General features: G+C 60.0%; 1 protein-coding gene across 1 annotated transcript; it reads left to right on the top strand.

Annotated features, from left to right (window-relative positions):
- Window positions 1-5,092: 5,092 nt before the first annotated feature.
- NPTX1 (neuronal pentraxin 1) lies at window positions 5,093-14,228 on the top strand. Its single transcript, XM_037810250.1, has 5 exons — window positions 5,093-5,735; window positions 6,007-6,214; window positions 8,259-8,503; window positions 9,442-9,621; window positions 10,284-14,228. The coding sequence occupies exons 1-5, from the start codon at window positions 5,292-5,294 to the stop codon at window positions 10,503-10,505; spliced, it is 1,299 nt and encodes a 432-aa protein (XP_037666178.1). The 5' UTR covers window positions 5,093-5,291; the 3' UTR covers window positions 10,506-14,228.
- Window positions 14,229-20,179: the final 5,951 nt, after the last annotated feature.

Below are 20,179 nucleotides of genomic sequence, written 5' to 3'. Positions count from 1 at the left end.
TGCATGTGTATGTTTTCATTTCTCTTGGGTACACACACACACACACACACACACCTCGAAATGGAAATGCTGGATTCCCACATTTAACTTTTTGAGGAACCAACAAACCATTTTCTACAGCTGAGACATTTTTCATCCCCCCAAGCAATGCAAGATGGTTCCTATTTCTTCAAATCCTCACCAACCCTTATTTTCCCTTTTTTTTTAGTTTTAATTTTTATCAAAGCCATAGCTCATTGTGGTTTTGATTTGCATTTCCCTGCTGAACAATGATGTTGAGCATCTTTTCATGTGCTCATTGCCATTTCTTTATCCTCTTTGGATAAATGTCTATTCAAATACTTTGCCTATATTTAAATTGGATCATTTGGTTTGTTTGTTGTTGTTTGTTGTTCTTCATATACTCTATATATTAAACCTTTATCCGATATGATATGCAACTATTTTCTCCCATTGTGCAGGTTGTCTGTTCACATTGTTTATAATGCCCTTTAATGCCAACACTTCTAGTTTTCAAGTCCAATTTATCTATTTTTTCTTTTGTTGCTTGTGGTTTGGGTGCCAACTCCAAAAATCCATTGCTAAATCCAAGGTCATGAAGACTTGCCCCCATGTTTTCTTCTACGAGTCCTGTGGTTTTATCCCTTATATTTAGGTTGTTGATCCATTTTGAGTTAATTTTTGTATAAGGAGTGAGGTAGGGGTTCACATTCATTCCCTTGAATGTGGTTATTCTGGTGTCCCAGAACCATTCGTTGAAAAGATTTCTTTCCTCTTTGCCGGGACTTGGCACCTTGTCAAAAATCAATTGGCCACAGATTTTTGGGTTTATGGCTGGATCTCAATTCTATTCCATTGGTCTATAAGCCCGTCCTTATGGTGGCATCACAGTGTTTTGATTACTGTATTGGAGTGAGTTTTGAAATCAGGAAGTATGAGTCCTCCTGCTTTGTTTTTCTTTTCTGTATTGTTTCAGCTATTTGGGGCCCCTTGCAAAATTACATAAGAATTTGAGGATCAGCTTTTCCATTTCTGTAGAAAAGGCCACTGGAATTTTGATAGGGATTCCATTAAATGGGTAGATCGCTTTGTAATGTATTGCAATCTTAACAATATTAAGTCTTCCAGTTCATGAACGTGGAATGTCTTTCCATTTATTTGGGTCTTCTTAAATTTCCTTCAGCAATGTGTTTCAGAGTACAAGTCTTGTACCTCCTTGGTTAAATTAATTCCTAGGTATCTATTCTCTCTGAGGCTATCATAAATGGAATTACTTTCTTCTTCCTTTGCAGATTGTCCATTGCTGATGTAGAAAACGAACCTGACTCTTGACAGAGGGCTGCACCCATGTTCCAGAGCTGTGGGCGGGTCAGCTTTCTGCCTTCTCTCCCCGGAGGCAATTCCCTGGGCCTCTCCCCACCCCATACCTCCTCTTCATGGCCTTGCCCCTGCAGGACTGGCTTATTTTAAAGGTAGGGTGAGTCCTCATGATGGATGGGCTTAAGTCATATGGTGGGTGGGCCCTGTGCCCCTGCCCACCACCCTCCAACACCTCCCAGCACCCTCCCAAGACCTCCCAGCCTCTCCCAGCCCCACCCAACATTCTCCCAGCCCCTCCCAGAGTCCTCCTAGCACCCTCCCAAGACCTCCCGCGGTCCTCCCAGCCCCTCCCAGCGTTCACCTAGTGCTCTCCCAGGGCCCACCCCATGCTCTGTCCTCCCTAAGGGCAGAACTTTCTTGCTCAGGGCCAAGGTCAAGACCAGCTTGCAGTCTTGGTTCGACAAGCCCACGCCTCTAAACAAGCCCAGGAGACACAGTGGCCTCCCAGGTGAGTGAGGGCTGGGGGCACAGCACCAGGCTCTGGCACACCCCTGCATGGGCTCCCACAGGCCCCTGCTTGACTCTGGTCCTCAGAATACTGCTTGACCTGCCTTTTAGCTTCCTTGTGCCTGCCTGCCTTAGCCACACTGGCATAACAGCCAGGGAACCACAGGCCAGGCTTCCCCACCTCCCCTTAGCCGCTCTAACCCCCGGGTGTCCTCCCCAATCTAAGGTCCGGTGGCCCCTCCATCCTCTAGGACCGGGAGGGGCTGAGTTGGCCAGCACAGTGCTACGAAGCTTGCTAGCTGACCGTTAAGCACATTCATCATTAAAATGTTTATAAACCATATGAACTTACAATTAAATACATTATATTAAAAACAAAGGTAATATGTTCTAAAAACTCATCTCCTCCTAGTCATTTCATGACACTGCACTATTACCTGTGCTCTTGTGGTTATCTACCAGTGCGGGGGAAGTACCCTGTGAGATGTCCTGCCGCACATCTCCTCCCAGCTCCTTGCACCGCGGCCCCCTGTTGGCGGCTTCTGGCCGGCCCAGGTGGGAGAGTCTAAAGGACTTCCTCCCCACCCCAGCTGGAGCTCCTGGTGCCATCTGTGAGGATGCTCCCTGCACCCATCCCCCTTCCGACCAGGTAGCCAGGCACGTTGGGTTTCCTCCTCTAAGGGCTTCCAACCACACGGCTCTTCATTCCTTTCCTGAGCACCCCTCACTCCAGATTCTTCCAGAACCCTGGAGAGGAAGAGGGAGCCCTAAACCCCACCGGGAATGAATTTCCCTCCTGCTCAGGGTAGTGGGGCCTGGAGCCGAACTGAAAAGGATGTAAAGAAAACGGAAAGCGCCAGTAGTTTTCCACCGGTGCCCGTGGGGTCAGACCCACCCGGCCGTGCAGCCGCAGGTGCCCCGGACAGCGCCTCCTGCCCGAGGCAGCGCCCCACACGGGCTCGCCGCGGCCCAGGCGCCTCCACCTGGGTCTGAGGGCTCTTCAGCCCCCACGCTTGCCTCCCCCAGATCCCGCTGTCCCGGGACGCTGCCCGAGGGCCCCTCCTCCCTTCTGAAACTGTCCCCTCCCAGCTTCATCTACGGAGGGGTGACCCGCCCCTCAGAACCCAGGTGCGGAGATGCTGGGCCTCTGCGGTCTCCTCCCCTGCGGACAAAGCCCGGGTCCGCGGCTCCTGGGGCTCAAGCCGCGAGGCCTCGCTGCGGATTCTCGGCCGCCCCGGGGCCGGGCTGGGCAACTCCCGGGCGCCCCCCGCTCCCGCCCGGTTTAGCCTCGCCTCCCCCACCCCCAGCCTGGGGAGCCGGGTCGCTGGGAACAGCCTCGATCTAGAGTGTGGGGAAGGGGGCAGAGACCGCAGCCCTGGGGCGAGGAGGGGACCCCACATTGGCTCTCAGGTGTGGCGTCGGGGGCCACAGCCATGGGCGCCCCCGGTGCGGGTAATTATTCCCGGGTCGCTTTCCATCTCAGGGCGCTCCCGGCGCAGCTCGCGTGAGGCCGCGCGTGGCCCCCTCCCTCGTGTGGTCTAGAGTCGGGGAGGGAGGGCTGCCCGGGCCGCGCACCCCGGCGGGTTTCCGGGCTCCGAGGTGGGCGAACGCGGCTGGCAGGGCGCGCGGAGCCGGGGACGCTGGCGTGCGGGCCGCGGGGTCCCTCTGGCGCCACGAAGTAGCGGCCGGAGGACGCGCGGGGCGTGCAGGGGCCGCGCTGGCTCTCAGCCCTGGGCTCCGGGAGTGTTAAAAGCCGAGAGGCCGAACGCAGGCGGCGGGGAGCCGGGGAGGCTGAGGGAGAAGCGGGTAGAGGGATGGAGGAGGTGGTGGTTTCTCTAAAAGGTCTCAAAACCTGCTTCTTCCCCTACCGCGGGGCGGATGCCCGGGAGACGCCTGCCCGTCCCCCGGGGCTGGGGGCCGGGGCAGGGACCCGCCGTCGGCTCGCGGTGGAGCCCGGCGGGTCTCGGCTCCCGGAAAAAGGCTGGGGACTGAAGGAACGAGAGAGGAGGGCTGGGGCCCTGGGGTATCGTCGTCGCGGCCTCCAGGTCCCCGCTCCAGCCCGTACTTTACCTGTCACCTCTAGCCCGACCTTGGGCGTCCCGGCGCCTCAGTTTCCTCCTCTATACAATGGGAGGTTGCGCCAGGCGATTCCCGAGGTGCCCTTGGCTCTGACCGCCGCGAGTATGGGGGCTGGGGGGAGAGAGTCTGTGAGTAAAGTGACAGCTTGAGACGCCCCCTGCCCACCTCCTGAAACCCCTCCCCGGTGGCCTTCGGGCCCCGGAAGTGGGAGGCGCTGGGCGCACTGGGAACCGAAAACCCTAGACGCATACGCGGTCACACACACACCCGCGGGGCACACAGATACCCAGACACAGCACATAGGCAGGCACAACAGATACGCACACACCATCGCGTAGCTAAACCCACGGAGGCCCACGGACGCGCGCGCACTCGGCCCCCACGCGCCCCGGGATGGCTGGCGCTGCGCCAGCGCGAGCCACGTCCGCCCGCTGGGGCCCCTCGGAAGCGGAGCCGGCGCGGCGCCTCCCCGGGGGCAGCAGGGAGCGCCCGGCCCGGGCGGCGCTGTCTGCGGGGAATCGGGCTGGATCCGCTGGCCGAAAGGGCGCGATCGGTGGGGGCGCGTACGAGAAGTCCCCGCCCGCCCGGGTTGCGGGCTGTCATTCCCCGGGGACGCCGCTCCGACCTCAAAGACCCGGAGCTGCGGAGGGGGCGCGGCAACTCCCCAGGCCCGAGCTGCTTAGTGGCTTTCCAACCCCCCGCATGGACACAGGTGGCGCGCCTCGGCGACCCCCTCTGGCCTTCAGCCGAGCCGCGAGCTCGCGCTGCCCCCGCTGCCAGTGGGTAGTAATGATACGGGTCGTTGGGGCACCCTCGCGAGTGCTCAGTGCAGCCAAGTGAGCCGAACCTAGTCCTGTCTCCCCCGGCCCGCCGTGGCCTCCCGCCCCCCGAGCCCCGTCGGAGATCTGGGGACAACACGCAAGTGTGGCTCCTCCGCCGCCGAAGCCCCTATCCCCGAGGCAGTCCGTCTCGCCCTCCTCCATCCATCCTCCCCGCCTCCCCCCACTTCCCCCCCCCCCCGCCCCGGCTCTCCTGCGGGAGGCGGCCCTCGGCGGGGCGGGGGTGGGGCAGGCCCGGCTGCGTCCAGGAGGGAGCGGGGAGCCCCGCGGCGCGCCCGTGCGCCCCCCGCCGCGCCGCGGGCCCCGGCCGCAGACAATTAGAGCGGGATTCCTCCCCCGCTGACGTCGCCGGCGCCAGGCCCCTCCCGCGGAGGCATAAAAGGCGCGGGCTCCGCAGCGAAGGCGGCAGCGGGGGCCGGACAGCGCCGCGGAGCGGACCGCGTGGCCGACGGAGTGCGGGCCGCCCGGGCAGCCCGAGCCCGAGCCAGTCCCGGCCGAGCCGAGCCGAGCGGGGCCGGAGTAGCCCCGGCACCTGGCGCCGCAGCCATGCTGGCCGGCGGCGCCGCGCGCACCTGTGCGCTGCTGGTCCTCTGCCTCCTGGGCAGCGGGGCCCAGGATTTCGGGCCGACGCGCTTCATCTGCACCTCGGTGCCGGCGGACGCCGACATGTGCGCCGCGTCCGTGGCCGCGGGCGGCGCCGAGGAGCTCCGGAGCAACGTGCTGCAGCTCCGCGAGACTGTGCTGCAGCAAAAGGAGACCATCCTGAGCCAGAAGGAGACTATCCGCGAGCTGACCGCCAAGCTGGGCCGCTGCGAGAGCCAGAGCACGCTGGACGCGGGCGCCGGCGAGGCCAGGGCCGGTGGCGGCCGCAAGCAGCCCGGCTCCGGAAAGAACACCATGGGCGACCTGTCCCGGCCGCCGGCCGCCGAGACGCTCAGCCAACTCGGGCAAACTTTGCAGTCGCTCAAAACCCGCCTGGAGAACCTCGAGGTCCGTGAGCACCGCGTTTCCCCTCCGGCTCGCGCGCCCCCTCTGCCCTCCCTCACCTCCGCCCCCGACCCGGCGCGGCAACCCCTACCCCCGCCCGGCTCAGCTGCGCGGATGCCCGGCCGGACGCCCCGAGCCTGCGGGGTCCCCGCGGGCCGCCGCTGGCTCGAGCCTCCCGCCAGGCCGCCCCCGCAGTCGCCCTGAGGGGACCGCGCCGCCCGGGCTCTGCGCTGTGCATAACGGTGTGGTTTCCCCCCGCCCTGCACCCCCGCAGCAGTACAGCCGGCTCAATTCCTCCAGCCAGACCAACAGCCTCAAGGATCTGCTGCAGAGCAAAATTGATGACCTGGAGAGGCAGGTGCTCTCCCGGGTGAACAGTCTGGAGGAGGGCAAGGGGGGCCCCAAGAACGACACCGAGGAGAGGGTAAAGATCGAGAGCGCCCTGACCTCCCTGCACCAGCGGATCAGCGAGCTCGAGAAAGGTAAAGGGGCTGCGTGGTGCGGGGGTGGGGGGTGAGCTACCCCGACCCCTCCCACCTCCCCGCACCCTCAGGTTCTGGGCTGGGGCGCCCTGGGCTCGGGATGTTTTGGGAGGAGGTGAGCAGACGAAGGGATTGCCTGGTGACTCCCCCCCCCCCCCCAAGGCACACTTGCACAGTCGCTGGATTTTCCAAGTCTGATTTGTTTAATCCTCAGTAACTTTGCCCAGTGGCTGTGGCCGGCCTGCAACCCTCGCTGGCCGGTGCTCAACTGCGCGCAGAGCCGCTGGGGTTGGGGCTGGATCTGTCCGGTTCCCGGCCAGTTTGGGCTGCTGAGCAGGCTTCCTCCCAGCCCCTTGGCGTCCTCGGAATCTTAGGGTCCCTCCTTCACCCAGAGCCCCAGCCCTGCCATTTTCTCTTCTGAGTGACCCGAGCCCTGGCATCTTGTGCGTCCCCGCAGTTCCCGCGTGGCCGATCCCACCGGTCCTGCTCGCGCCACGCGGGGCCCTGGGCGCGCGGATGAGATCGGGCGGCTCTGCTTTGAAGTCGCAGAAATCAAACAAGGTTGTAAAAGAGGGAGCCCGACGCTAAGCAGGGCCACGTGACCCTGCTCGGACCGCAAAATGTGCAGGACGAATTTAAACAGTGCCATCTTAAGGCACGTTATGTAACTGAAAAACAGACCCGGGGAACGGGGGACTGCAGGAGGGAGGGGAGACTCTGGTAATGAAAAACATCCCCTGAGCGGCCAGGGGCTGGGGGCCGGGGGGTGGCTGCGGGCTTGAGATGGGGGGCTCCATGAAGGAGGCTGTCCCTGCTCTACTCCCTCCTGGCTTCCAGGGGAGATGCCCAGGAAAGGGGGGGAAGTGGGTGCTGGCACAGCAGGGTGCCTTCTAGAAAAAATTTCTTGGTCAGGGGAGCGGGCTTGCTGCTGAGCTCCCTGGCAGAGCCTGGGGCCCACATTCAGGAGCTGGCCGTGTGTGCATGTGTGTGTGTGTGTGTGTGTGTGGCGTGCATGCTTCGGGGCTCAGGATTCTCACCCGTCCTAGCCTGGTGCCAGTGTGCCCACTGCTGGCTGGGAATGTTTTGCCTTGAGTGAGTCACAGCGCGCACAGGGCCACGACCACGGTGTGGTGTGGACGGGGGTGGGGGTGGCGGCGAGCATTCACTGGTGACATTTGCTAGAAGGCGTGTGTGCCCAAGCTGGTGGCTTGGGTATGGGGAGGCTATCAAGCTCACAGGAACCTCACCCTGAGGACGTGTGGCATCGTCCTTAAAGCGGTCACCTTGGGGGCGGCCTCCGCAGCTCCTGCCCTCTCTGCAGGGCTGTAGGCAGTTACTCCGAGAGCTCCAGAGAGAACAGCTGTCTCCTGCGGGGCAGATTAGATTTTGCAAACAGCCTCCAATCCTCAGGGCAAGTCCGCCGGTCTCGCGAGCTTGCAGGGGCTGCAGCACAGCCTGTTCTAGAGGGAAGGGTGACCGGCACCAGGCCAAGAAATTATTTCTAGAAGGTGCCCTGCTGGGCCAGTGCCCACCCCCTCCTTCCATTCCCCTTCGGCATCTCCGCATGCACCAGGCACCAGGGGATCGAGGACGAGAGCCCAGAACAGAAGGTTTGAGCACCGTCAGCACGGCTGAATCGAGGTCGGACCCCCCTGGGGCTGCTCTGCGGGGAACTGGCCTCCTTCCGCCACCACACCTTAGAGTGTTGGGTTAGAGGACGGCCGCCGATGGCCGACTCAGCCTTTACCCACCATGTGCGTGGGTCCCCAGCCAACCCAGGGACCGCGCCAGGCCAGAGTGAGAGCTGGCCAGGCTGGAGCCTGGAGACCCTCGGTCAGCTCTTTCTCTGACTAGCCCTCTGCCCCGGGCAAAGCATTCGACTAGCCGAGCCTCCCTCCCGGCGTCCATTACCTGGAGACCCCAGCCTGCCCTGGCTGCGTCTCAGGACCCGGCAGGGACTGGACAGGCCTCCGACCCCTCCAAGCACCTGGTCGGGGAGCGGCTGGTGGAAATGCGTCCCTGTCCCCCCTCCGCCCTGCCCCAGGTCAGAAGGACAACCGCCCAGGAGACAAGTTCCAGCTCACGTTCCCGCTGCGGACCAACTACATGTACGCCAGGGTGAAGAAGAGCCTGCCCGAGATGTACGCCTTCTCTGTGTGCATGTGGCTCAAGTCCAGCGCCGCGCCGGGGGTCGGCACCCCCTTCTCCTACGCCGTGCCCGGCCAGGCCAACGAGCTGGTCCTCATCGAGTGGGGCAACAACCCCATGGAGATCCTCATCAATGACAAGGTAGAGCCCCCTCCCCCATCTGGGCTGGGAGGCGGCAGGGCGCACCCCCAGGACGCCAGCCCGTGTTGTTGGGTGCCGGAGGGCAGTGGGGGGTGGGACAGACAGTGTCAGACCCTGCTGGGGGCCGGAGGGAATTGGAGGTGGGGAGAGACCAGGTGGGGTCTAGAGGGTAGCCCCTCCCAGGATGAAGTGTCCGGTGTGCTGCCTTGGGGGTGGGCAGAGAATGATCCACTTGGGGCCATTCCTATCCAATCCACAGATCCGAATCCTGACTCCTTGTCTACAAGCTGTCGTGGAACTGGCTTCACTCCTCCATAGTTTGGGGAACCATAGATACACTAGGGGTGCCTAGAGATTCTTCCCGAGCCCAAATCCATCCCGCCTGAGCTGCCACCCTGGGAGGAGGCTGATGCACATGGCCCCTTGGGAGAGGCAGCCCAGGGGGGCCCCCTTCCCTCTGGTGAACTGCTCCCCGTCTTGGCCGTTGTTAGCCATGGACTTAGCTACCAGCTTTCGAACCCTGCTCTCTATGCCGTGTGTTGGAAACCAGCGGCCAACAGTGGGGCAGGAATTGGATGCCAGGCCCCCCACTTCCCTAAATTAAAAGGGGTGGGAGTGCTTTTCTCTGCTGCTCCCCCACCTCTGTTGAAATTCCAGGTCGGGACCTGGTCTGAGCGCCAGCCAGGGCACCACCTCCCCTGGGCCATCTCTGCATTCCCTGCACAGGCGCGGGTGGGTGGGGCACCAGGGAACCTAACAGTCAGAAATGGGACGTCAGAAGAGAGGAGAGGCCGAGGAAGAGGCCCCAGAGGGCAGGGCACGCCGGCCCCCTCCAGCTGGGCGCTGTCGCAGACTGGCGGTCATCAGGGATGACTGAGGGTAACTGGTCCTGAGGGATGCCCCCTTGCCCACACGTGTGCGTCTTTCTCCTGCCCCAGGTGGCCAAGCTGCCCTTTGTGATCAATGACGGCAAGTGGCACCACATCTGTGTCACCTGGACCACCCGGGACGGCGTCTGGGAAGCCTACCAGGATGGCACCCAGGGCGGCAGCGGCGAGAACCTGGCACCGTATCACCCCATCAAGCCCCAGGGCGTGCTGGTGCTGGGTCAGGAGCAGGTACACAGCCGGAGAGAAGCCCAGAGCCAGGGGCCAGGGCATAGACAGCAGAGCGAGAGGGTGGGAGGGGAGGGGACCCCAGGCAGGGAGCGGGGTGCAAATGGTTTCCTCTGAGAAGTCGCTGACAGAGGCAGCGAAGGTAGCAGTTTGGACACAACCCATTCTCTGGGTTGGTTAAGTCAAGAAGTTCACGCAGGAGTAGATGTCACTCTTTCCACTCCCAGGAACCACGGTTGGCATGTGAAGTCCAACTCCACTTTTAGGGATGAATAATTTATCTTTCATGAAGTGCTTTGTCTCCCACTGGGCACCCAGGAGAGAAACGAAGGGACTGGTAGTTCCGGGCCTCCCAGGCTCCGTTGGGCGGCTGGTGGGAGTGGGGTGTCGGAATTCTTTGCCTGGAAGTGTGGAGAGCAAGGGCAGGCCGTGCTCCGCCCCAGCTGACCCCTCACTCACTGCCCAGCAGCCACCTGCAGGAGAGGCAGGGTCCGGGGCGTCCATGGGCTGCCCAAGGGGAGAGAGCAAAGCAGAGCTGGAGACTCGGAGACGGAGGTGGACATTAGCATCCCCGATTGGAGACATAGACACCCCCAGACTTGCTGCGTGGCCCCCGGATCGCCCTAACCATGCCCTCCTTCCTCCCCCTCTGCTTTTCCTCCAAGGACACTCTGGGTGGTGGGTTTGATGCCACCCAAGCGTTCGTGGGCGAGCTGGCCCATTTCAACATCTGGGACCGCAAGCTGACACCTGGGGAGGTGTACAACCTGGCCACCTGCAGCTCCAAGGCCCTCTCTGGCAACGTCATCGCCTGGGCTGAGACCAACATCGAGATCTACGGCGGGGCCACCAAGTGGACATTCGAAGCCTGTCGCCAGATCAACTGACGGCCCCGGGCCAGGCCGAGCCCCCGGGGCCCCCAGCCTGACACCCGCCTCCTCCTTGCTTGTGCCGTGATGATCCATTTGTCTCTTCTTCTCTCCCTTTCCCCAGATGAGTTCAGGCCTTCGCCCCTGCACACGCGCACACACGCACAATGTGCACACGCGCACAGCCTGGTCTTGTCATCCTCACGCACATGAGGCAGTTCTGGCTCTTGTCTGTCCCCGAGGAAATCTCCCTTCTCTCTAGGAGCCCTGGGCTGCTTCTCGGGCACCCCCTGTTCCAGCTTGAGCAGGCAGCCTCGACGTTTTCAACAGTGCGGGAGTAAGTGAGCGGATTGCACGCGTGTCTGTGTGTGCGTGGTGGGGTGGGGTGGGGGGAGGCTTTTTTCTTTCTCCTTTCTTTGTGTCTTTGGGAAATGTCATGACCCATCGAGTAGCTGTACTTGCCAACTCTGCTAGCTGCCAGCGTGCCTTGGGGCTGGCACACCTTGGTGAGCACACACACTTGTCTTCGTTTGCAGACATTTTTAAGGATGACATAGCTCTATATTGGTAATAAAAATGTCTTTTAGCATTTGTTAAAGACTGGGGTGCCCCTCCACAGAGAGTGCTTGTTTTGTATTTGAAGGGCACTCTCTCTGGAGGGTTGAGGGCTGGCAGTGTGGAGGGGCGGGCACTGAGCCCTCCTCTGTGCGGGGAAGAGGCTGCCGAGCTTGCAGAGGAGGTGGGGGTGGTCTCGGGATCTGGGTGGCTCTCTCCTCACCCCCTCACTCCCTCTCCCCTTCACCCCCTCACCCCCTCACCCCATGCCTGGCCAGCACCCCTGCTGTTTGCATCTGAGAGCCGCCCTGGGGCCTGGGAGGCTGGCCTGCTGCCCAGCTTCCGCCCGGCTGTCTCGGGACCATGTCCCTGCCTCCCTCAGCCCCCCACCTCCTTCCTCCCTGCAAGGCTGGGGTCACTCCCCCACTTTTAGCCACCAGCCGCTCCTGCCCCCATGGCGTCCCACTTCCACCCAGGGGCCCCTGAGATCTGAGCACCACCCACCCACAGTTCCAGGAAGCCATGGCCCTTTGCCGCGTCCCTTCCGCCTCTGGCAGTGGGGGCAGAAGTGCCAGTGGGAAGGACACGCACATTCCTATTAAAGCCCCTGGATTTAACAGAGTCCCTGAGACTTCAACCCAACCAGTCAATGGGAAGATTCTCCCTAAGGACCTGCGGCAGCCATGTTCCCTCCCAGCACACCCTCAGCCGGGACGAGCCAGTGCCGAGGGCTTCAAGGGGGCAGGGCATCAAAACCCACTCCCACAGCAGCCCCTGCCTGGCACTGGCTGGTGGCTCGGAGACCTGGCTGGCATCCAGAACCTTTGGCTTTTTTTTTTAATCCCTGATGAAAAGCAACCATGCACATTTCCTTCTAGCTCTACTGAGGAGGGAGAAGAGTGTGTGTGTGTTTGTGTGTGTGTGTGTGTGTGTGTGTGTGTGTGTTGACAGCGCGAGTGAGCTCTTGGAAGGGTCATGGCCAGGGTGGTGTGAGCTCCCTGCTCTGTTTTATCGTCTGGAGGTCACACATCCTGAGAGCACCCTGGGCTCCGTCACCAGGAATCTAATTAGCAAAAGGCTGGCAAGTCTTTCTAGAAATTCTACTGTGCTGCCTAGCTCATGTGCAGCTGCAGACATTTCTTCAGGAGAAGCAGGTGTTCTCATCTTCTGTTCCTTCACGGGGACACCTGTCTCCTTAAACACAGGTCCACTTTGCGTCGGAAACTCAGTGCATCCGTGTGTGTCTGTGTAGGTGTCTGTCTGTGCTCGTGGTTGTCTGCACGGTACCCAGTCGCCGTTCTGCAGTGCATCACTCTCTCCGAGGGTGCAGATCAGGCGTGCGCTGTGTGTTGTTGTTCAACAGTGGCTTTTTCTTAGATAATTGTGTTTCATCAGAGCCGTTGGGTTGTGGCATCTGTGGATCTGCAGGGACTTTCTCTGTTTGCATGTTTCCCGGGGTGGCGCGTTCCTTGCTGCTTCGGTCTGATGCGTGTTCCCTTGCCTGCATGGACTTTTCCAGACCCGTGTCGTGTGCTGAATGTCATCCAGTGTTCCGGGCTCACCCATGTAAGCTGCCGAAAAGGGCTGGACAAGCAAGCCAAGGGTGTTGGAGGGCGTCAGGAGAGAGATAGTTTCCCTCTCCCCCTCCCCACTTCCCAAACACAGGAAACTTTTTTAGCATGTAGGTTGAGAACGAGCCGGTGTAGTTCCCGCTGCTGGGAGAGAGCGAGCGCTTGGAGTCACCCCTCTAGACTAGATCGGCCCCGCCCCTCACTTCAGCCATCTTGGAGCCTTTGCTTGGCAAGGCCCAAAACATGCCAGGTGCTCTCCCGTCAGCACCTCCCACCTGCCCCTGCCCCTGCCCCCAACCACCTTCTGCCCCAGCCGGGCGCGGTGGGAGCTGTCCGTTCAGGACCACAAGCCATCCTCTGCCCTGACTAGAGAAGGGCAGAGCCTACCCCACAGTGTTTGCCTCTGTCCTCCCAGCCCTCCCACCTGTCCCGCCCCTCCCCTGACATTCCCATGGTGCCAGGGACAGCAGCTGACATCTAGCTTCCTCCCTGCCCGACTGGGGTCCGTGCCAAGCCCCTCGGCTCCCTCACTGTGTTAACACTTGGCACTGTGCTGGCCCCGAAAAGGTGGGTCTACATATTCCCATCTACTCCTTAATCCAATTGGCGTTCCCTCTTGCACTGACTGGTACATGCCTCTCTCAGGTAATGCCATTTTATAAAATAATAAGATAAAAATGCACTGTTGAGGCAGTGTGTGTTTTTGCCTAGCTGGTGTCCGACAGCTCTCCCTGGGCGTCTGAGGTTGGAGAGCTGCTGATAGAGGCTCTCCGGGCCCTGGGGGCTTAGATCCCCCTTGAATCTTAAGCCTTCTTGCTTTTGATAATACACTCTTATTTCTCTTACTGTAGAAGAAAAAGTTTATTACCAAACAAGAGTATTTTTATGAAAGAAAAGGACAAACATATAAATTACTCAACCTATGTCTCCCTTGAAAATACTTTCAGGCTCCACCAAAACGTAGGACTGAAAGCATGTATTTTGGAAGAAAGAGATAAATTTTGTATGCTTTCTTTTCCTTTTGTAGACTCCTGATTTATTTTCTAAGACTGCAAAGATCACTCTGTCACCAGCCCTGGGACCTGAGACCAAGGGGGTGTCTTCTTGTGGGCAGGGAGGGGGAGGGGAGAGGCTGGCTTGAGGTTCACAGCCATTCCATTGAGCTCCAAAGAGGGGCCACCTGTTCACAAAGGTAGCCTGGGGACCAGGACGTAGAGATGGAAATTTACAGCGGCCCTTTTGTCTTGGAGCTGACTCAAGTTAAATGGAAGATGTCGAGCCTTTGTATATCAGTTCCAACCTTGATAGAAGAAATTAGCATTACGTATTGTTAAAACTATGATCAAATCTTTTGTCATCCAATGGCAACCAAAACGTGACTTGAAGCAGTAGTGGTTTTCCCTCTCAAAACACAGTGTATACATTTATTCAACTAATGATGGGAAATGTATTGCTTCTGTGCTCAGCGGACGTAAGTGCAATTTGTTGAAGGGGAACAAGTCATTGAGGAGAAAAAATGCCCAATACTTAGAGTCCCAATTTTGTCTTATTTGCGAAAAGTTAAAAAAAAAAAAAAAGCCAATCCCCTAAGGTTGATATTGTTATAATGTATATACTGTATAATATGAAAGAAAATCGATGTATCTTACTTTTTCATTATTTGCTAACCAAAGCTGTACATTTTTCATATGATCTGCAGCCTTTTGGGTATCAAATGGGTCAAAACCATGGGACCTGCCACCTCCCATCAGCAATTCTGGAAATGCACTATTTCTACTGATATTCTTGCTTTCTTTCTTTTTTCATTTTCTTGCTGAAACGACATGAATTGTTGAGTTTATTTTTACACAGTAAAGAGTGGAGAAAGACTCTGGTCTCCTTGGAGTGTCTTTTCTTCTCTAAAGCTTACAGATGCCATCTCAGCCAGCCCAACCCCGCTGGCTGGCCCCTCCCCACCTGCAGGGACAGGTGCCCTCACCTGCCAGGCAGAGGCTGCACTGCACCCTCGACGCTCCCACAACTGTCTGGACACTGGGACATACGGGGCCTGCCTGTTTCTCAGGTGCGGCTGGCACTGGGAAGAGGGGGCCGAAGTGATTTCCCGAGGCTGCCCGACGTGGGGGGGGCACCTGGCACCTGGGATGTCTCCTCTCCTCTGGGGGTCCCCTCCCTGCCCTCGGGTATAAGGGTGTTCCCAGATCTGCACAGCAGTGGGAGGAAGGAAAGGGGGAACCTGAGTGCTGGAAAGAACTTCCTGACTTCCCTTCGTGGAGCAGTTTGACTCTGGATGTCTGAGAGCCTGCGAGCTGTTCCCTTGCAGGGGACAAAATGACCAGGGCCCGAGTGCCTGGATAGGAGGTGACCCGGGGACACTTAAAACCCCAGGTCATGGGCCGTGGAGCCCACAGGGTAGGTTGGTCTCCCTACTCATGCACACACACATGCACACACGTGCACACGTGCACAAACACACACTGGGTCAGAGGAAGGGATCAGCCACTGTGGCTTCTTGTTGGCACAGAGTGCCCAGGTGCTCCCCGCCCTGCTCAGGGATTCTGCTGCCCGTTGCTTTGGGACTCCTGGGCCAGACTCATGAGCTGGGTTGGGTGGGGTGTGGGCAAGTTGCCTGATGTCTAGGATGGGTACGGAGGGGGAAGGTGTGGCCTCACTAGGGGGAAGGGAGGGAAGGGGGCGATCCTCCTCATTACCCTGCAAGAGGAACCTCGATGGGGAGAGAGAAGCCCCCGAAAGTGTTGGAGGCGTTTGGTCGCCCTGGTGGGTGTTGGTCACCGTGGGGGCTCGCCCTCGTGGCTGGGCCAAGGTTGTGCCTCCAGCTGACACACCTCTCTGCCTCCCACTCAAGCAAGTGTGTAGATATTTCCTTAATAACATCATTCTTACATTTCTAATTTCTATGTAAGAACTCATTCAAAACTTGGGTATTGTAACTATTATTAGAAGCAAATTACATTCCACACTTCTCACACCTGATCTTGGTGCATCCATGAACCACTTCAGGGCCCCTTGGAGCCCAGAACAGTGGCTCGGAAGGAGGCCACGGGCCTCGCAGCTGGGAGTGTGGGCAGAGGAACATGGGGTCGGGATCTCAATGCTGGACGGTATCTTGGAAGTCATTTGCCCCAAGAACCCATCTGATGAGTGAAACTGTTGTCAGCTTGCACACTTCCAGAGATGGGGAACTCACTACTCTGAAGAGACAGTCCATCCTACTCCCAGACAGCTTGACCAGCACGTGGCCTTTTATGTTGCACTCAGTTCCTTATGCTGAGCTGCAGTTTTCCCCGATCTGTTCTGGCCCCTCCAGCCTTCTGTGTCACACTGACAGGTGCACAGGAAGACAGCAGCCGTGTCCCCTGGGTCTTCACCACCCCAGCTCCCACGGGGCCACCTTCATCAAAGTGCACTGAGCTACCTGCCCGACTTGTGGGCAAGTCTATCTCAGTCCTCAAGGAGAGAAGACACACCACATGGAGACCTGAAAGTGGTCTGTGCTGGGAGAGCCTCGGGGTCACCTGGTCCAACTGCTTTTCAGATAAGGGCACTGAGGCCCGAGAGGCTGGATGGAGCCGGAATTAGATCCCAGGATAAACGCAAGCTCCTCCCCTGCGTACCCACCTCGCAGACTGTGCAACTTGCAGGGTCATTTCGCATGTGGGGGGTGGTCCCGTCTCTCTCCTCTCTGCTGCACCGGGACCCCTTCTCTGGTCCTTCTCTGGTCCTCAGAAGGGCTGTCAGCACTGGCCAGCCCTGGGGGAGATTCTCTGGGGATGATTCCCTCCTGGGGTGCTAAAGACCCAAGAGGAGCTGGGAGATGTTGTCTAGGCTGTGGCGGCTCTTCCTGGGGCAGGACTCGGGACCTCTGTACCGCAGCCCCTGGCCTCCAGCTTCCCTGGGGAATGTGCTCAGCGTCAGGCAGCTCCCAAGGGCCCATCTCTCCCCGTTGGTGCACAGGCCCCAGGACTCAGCCTTCTGGTTCCTCCACCCCAGGGGGAGCAGAGGGGGTAGAACAACCCCTGCAAGGTCCGGGGTGTGGTGTGTAGTCCAGTGAAGTACAAGCTCTCTGAAGTCCTGCATTTTATCTCAAGCATCAGTACAAACTTTCACACGTTACTCCACATGAGGTCCCGTCCCTGTCCCATCCTAGGTGTCGGACGCCCCGGGAAGCTGGGACGTGCGCGTCGAGCCGTGCTCAGCTGTGGGCGCCAAGGGAAGGAGACGCCCAGGTGAAGGATCCCAGGCTGCGCCATCCCCCGTGCCCACCTACAACACTGCCCGGGCGTGGGCTTGTCCCGGCAGCCCCCTCCCTTGCTGATGACCACACAAACACTCGGTGGAACCGGAAAATGGAGAGGAGAGAACAAAAGTAGTCAGTGCCTGTGAGGTGGTTACAAAGGTTCTAGAACTCTCTGGAAGGCCCTGCGGTACCCGCTCACTGAGGCCAGGGCTTGTCTTCTTAGAAGTCACCAGGTCCTTTCGGAAGGTGCTGGAATGTTTCCTGCTTCCTTCCCAGAGCTCTGTCAGCCCCGGCCATGAGGGGCCCTCCCTGGGGTGGAGTCAGGCCAGCCCTGCTGCCTGGGCCCCTACACAGCTGCCTCTGCCCCCCAACTCCCCCTGACCCCGGGGGAAGGAGACTCCCCTCCAGGCAGCAGCCAGCGTTGCCTGCCTGGCTTCGGGCCCACCTCTGGCTCTGCGGGTGCCCTGGGCCCTCTGGAATTCTCCCCGCTCCACTTCTGGAGGTCCAGCGGCACCCGCAAACCCCCTCCCGTGGCCCTTGTCCTCCTCAACAGGCTCGGGAGCCAACAGCCTGGCCTGCCCCCCTGGAGACCCCAAAGAGCCCACCCCGTTAATGGAGGGGCGGGGAACAGAACTGAGGAACCATCTCACCCACAGCACACCCTGACTTAGTGTGCCCACGTGCTCTCCCTCGTCTACTCTGAACGGCTACCCCAAGAGGACACAGCTTTGTCAGGTGAGGGTCAGCTGGAGGACCAAGGAAGCCCCCCAGGTCGTGGGTGACTGAGCCGGCCTTTGGGCCCGAGTCTGGCTGACTCGGAAGTCCCCAGGCTTCTTCGTGCGGTTCAAAGTCCCTCTGAGGAGGTGGGTGGGGCGGCCACTGCTTCCAACAAGTGACCCCATCCCAAGCCAGCTCCCGAGCCTCCCCCAGCCCACCATCGCCGCCGCCATCACCCGTGAGTCTGCCTGCCTGTGTCATCCGCGTCCAGTGCTCAGGGACGTCCCCAGGTCTCGGCTCAGCAGGACCCCCCACACGGGGGCAGAGAGCCTCTCCTCTCCCGGGCCCACTCCCTGGAGATGCCACCAACGCCCCTCACATTGGATGTTCAAATAAATCATTTCTAACAGTTTAGTCCTGCAAACCTGAAGCTCATCGCATCTCAGTTTCTCTGAGAAGGACACTTGCATTTCCTGAGACTCCTGCTGCCCCTGGGACTTGGGGACTTACCCGGGGGTGTGGGCTGTGGGTCTCCCGGGCTGTGGTTCCCCGACACAGGAGGGCAGGGCTGACCTCAGAGGGCCTGTGGCCTCCAGCGGCTCTCCCTGGTGCCCGAGGACCGGCCTCCCAGCCCCGGGGTCCAGCGGGTCCATGGAGGGCACCGGGTCCTCCCCCCCCACTTTAGCCCCCACCCCTGGCTCACATAGGAACTCCGGTCCCCTGCCACGTAGCCTCTGTCTGGCCATCAGGCAGCAGCTGTGCCATCCAGCCTCCCCGGACTCTCTCAGGATGTCACCTGTCCTCTTGGGGCCTCTGTTGTCTCTTCAGGCCAGACCCTGCCCTTGCGACCACACACGGGTAACTATTTTGACCATCAGCGGTGGTCCCGGGTCAAGGATTCTCCCCAGAATCTCCTCAGCGACCAGGTGAGTCGGGGGGCACACGGGCCTCGGGGGCGAGGTCCACGCGGGGAGGTGGGTGCAGCCGAGGCCTCTGCCGTGACCTGTTCAGGTGATCTGGGGGAGCTGGGACCCCAGCAGGGGACGGCCCGGGCTGCAGCACTGTCTCCTTGGGATGCAGAGGAGGGAGTTCAGGAAACGAAAAGCCACGACTGGGCCCGTAGAAACGCAGTCATTCATTCACTCATTCATTCATCCGGTTGCGATTTCCTGAGCACCCACCTCACGCCTGTCCCTGGCCAGGTGTTCAGGGTGTGCCGGGCCGAAGGGGTGCCCCCCCTTTGGAGGCCCAGCTGGGTCACCGAGCAAGCGCGAGTGTGCAGGAACGCCGCCGACACACGGTGGGGGTGGGGGTGGGGTGGTTTGCCAGCTTGTGTGCCTCAGGCCACTGCCAAGGAAGCCGGCTGTCCCCTGCTGGGTTTCTGTGCCTCTCCACGCAGGCCAGGGTGGGGGCCATCTGCTAAAGTGGGCACAGAGAGAAGGTTTTCACTGTGCAGAAAATTGGCTTCTGGGGGGAGGCAGCGTGTTCAGCGCTGATGCAGCCAGGGCCAGTGCGGGGGCCTGGAGGGGGTGGGGGCTGCAGGCCGAGGCGCGGGGCTGGGGGCTGGGAGAGGAGCCCCAGTCGGGGTGGGGGGTGGGGGGCCCAGGGCAGCAGGGAAGACTCCTCCTCCACGCAGGGCTGCAGCCCCCAGCCCCTCCAGCGTCCCCCAGGGCCTTTTCCCATGGGTGGCTTTGTTTGCCTAAGGCCCACGCATCCCCGACTCCCCCCAGGATAAATCAGTCCACCTCGTCGTTCTGTGTCACCGAGCCGGGTGAGCCACGCTCATCAACCCTCACCCGGGCCCGCACCTGTCTCTCTCCTGGTAGAAACCCCTCCCGGCTTGAAGGCTCTTGGCTGCGGTTTCTGTGCTTGAGAATTTTGGTTCTCTAAGAATCACAGAACGTTAGCGCAGATGTAGAAAGGAGAAAAAACAGAGGCTCTTGGAAACAGGGACTGACAGCCCAGGCTGGAAGACTAGGAGAACAGCCCAAGGCATATGCTAGTTGGGTGCTGGGCAGGAAACGTCCCCACGGGGGCTGTGGGTGCCAGAGGCAGGCCCTGCCCCTCGCCCACGCCCCCCACCCCCAGGGGGTCTGGGCTGGAGAAGCTGAAGGAAAGACAGCGCTGACCCCCTCACACAGAAAGTGAAAGTGACTGCTTTCTGCAGCCAGCGGGGGAGAGAAGTGAGAGCCCGCAGGACAGAGGACAGGGGAGAGAGGAGGTGTGAGGGGCGGAGAAGGGCCCCTTTCCTAAGGAGAGAGACAAGCCGGGGTCACAGGGGAAGCCTCCAGCCACCAAGAAATGTCCCGTGTTGTCCCCTGAACATTCGGTTGTGCTCCTCCGGACCATCAGTGAATGCCCACTACACAGAACCGTCTGGTGTCACAGTGCTTTGAACGAATGGAGCAGCTGGGCTGGTGTCCCTAGTGGGCCACTGTCAAGCACAAGTTGAAGCAGGAAACAAAAACGGAATAGACCAGGAGAAATGGAATCCTCGTGGGGACACTGGGTTTCCCACTATCTGGGGGAGGCAGGAGCTGTGAGGGAAAGAGCTCTACAAGGCTGCAGGGCCAGGGGCCAGCTGCGGGCTGGTT

The sequence above is a fragment of the Choloepus didactylus genome, chromosome 18, assembly GCF_015220235.1.
Source record: "Choloepus didactylus isolate mChoDid1 chromosome 18, mChoDid1.pri, whole genome shotgun sequence".
Lineage (NCBI taxonomy): Eukaryota > Metazoa > Chordata > Mammalia > Pilosa > Megalonychidae > Choloepus > Choloepus didactylus.
This window is presented reverse-complemented; position numbering and strand designations above follow the sequence as displayed.

Excerpts from the sequence above, each read along its gene's own strand:
- NPTX1 (XM_037810250.1), top strand. The coding sequence starts at position 5,292 with ATGCTGGCCGGCGGCGCCGCGCGCACCTGTGCGCTGCTGGTCCTCTGC. Across the intron at positions 8,504-9,441 it reads AGATCCTCATCAATGACAAG|GTGGCCAAGCTGCCCTTTGT; the intron begins GTAGAGCCCCCT and ends CTCCTGCCCCAG. Across the intron at positions 9,622-10,283 it reads TGGTGCTGGGTCAGGAGCAG|GACACTCTGGGTGGTGGGTT; the intron begins GTACACAGCCGG and ends TTTTCCTCCAAG.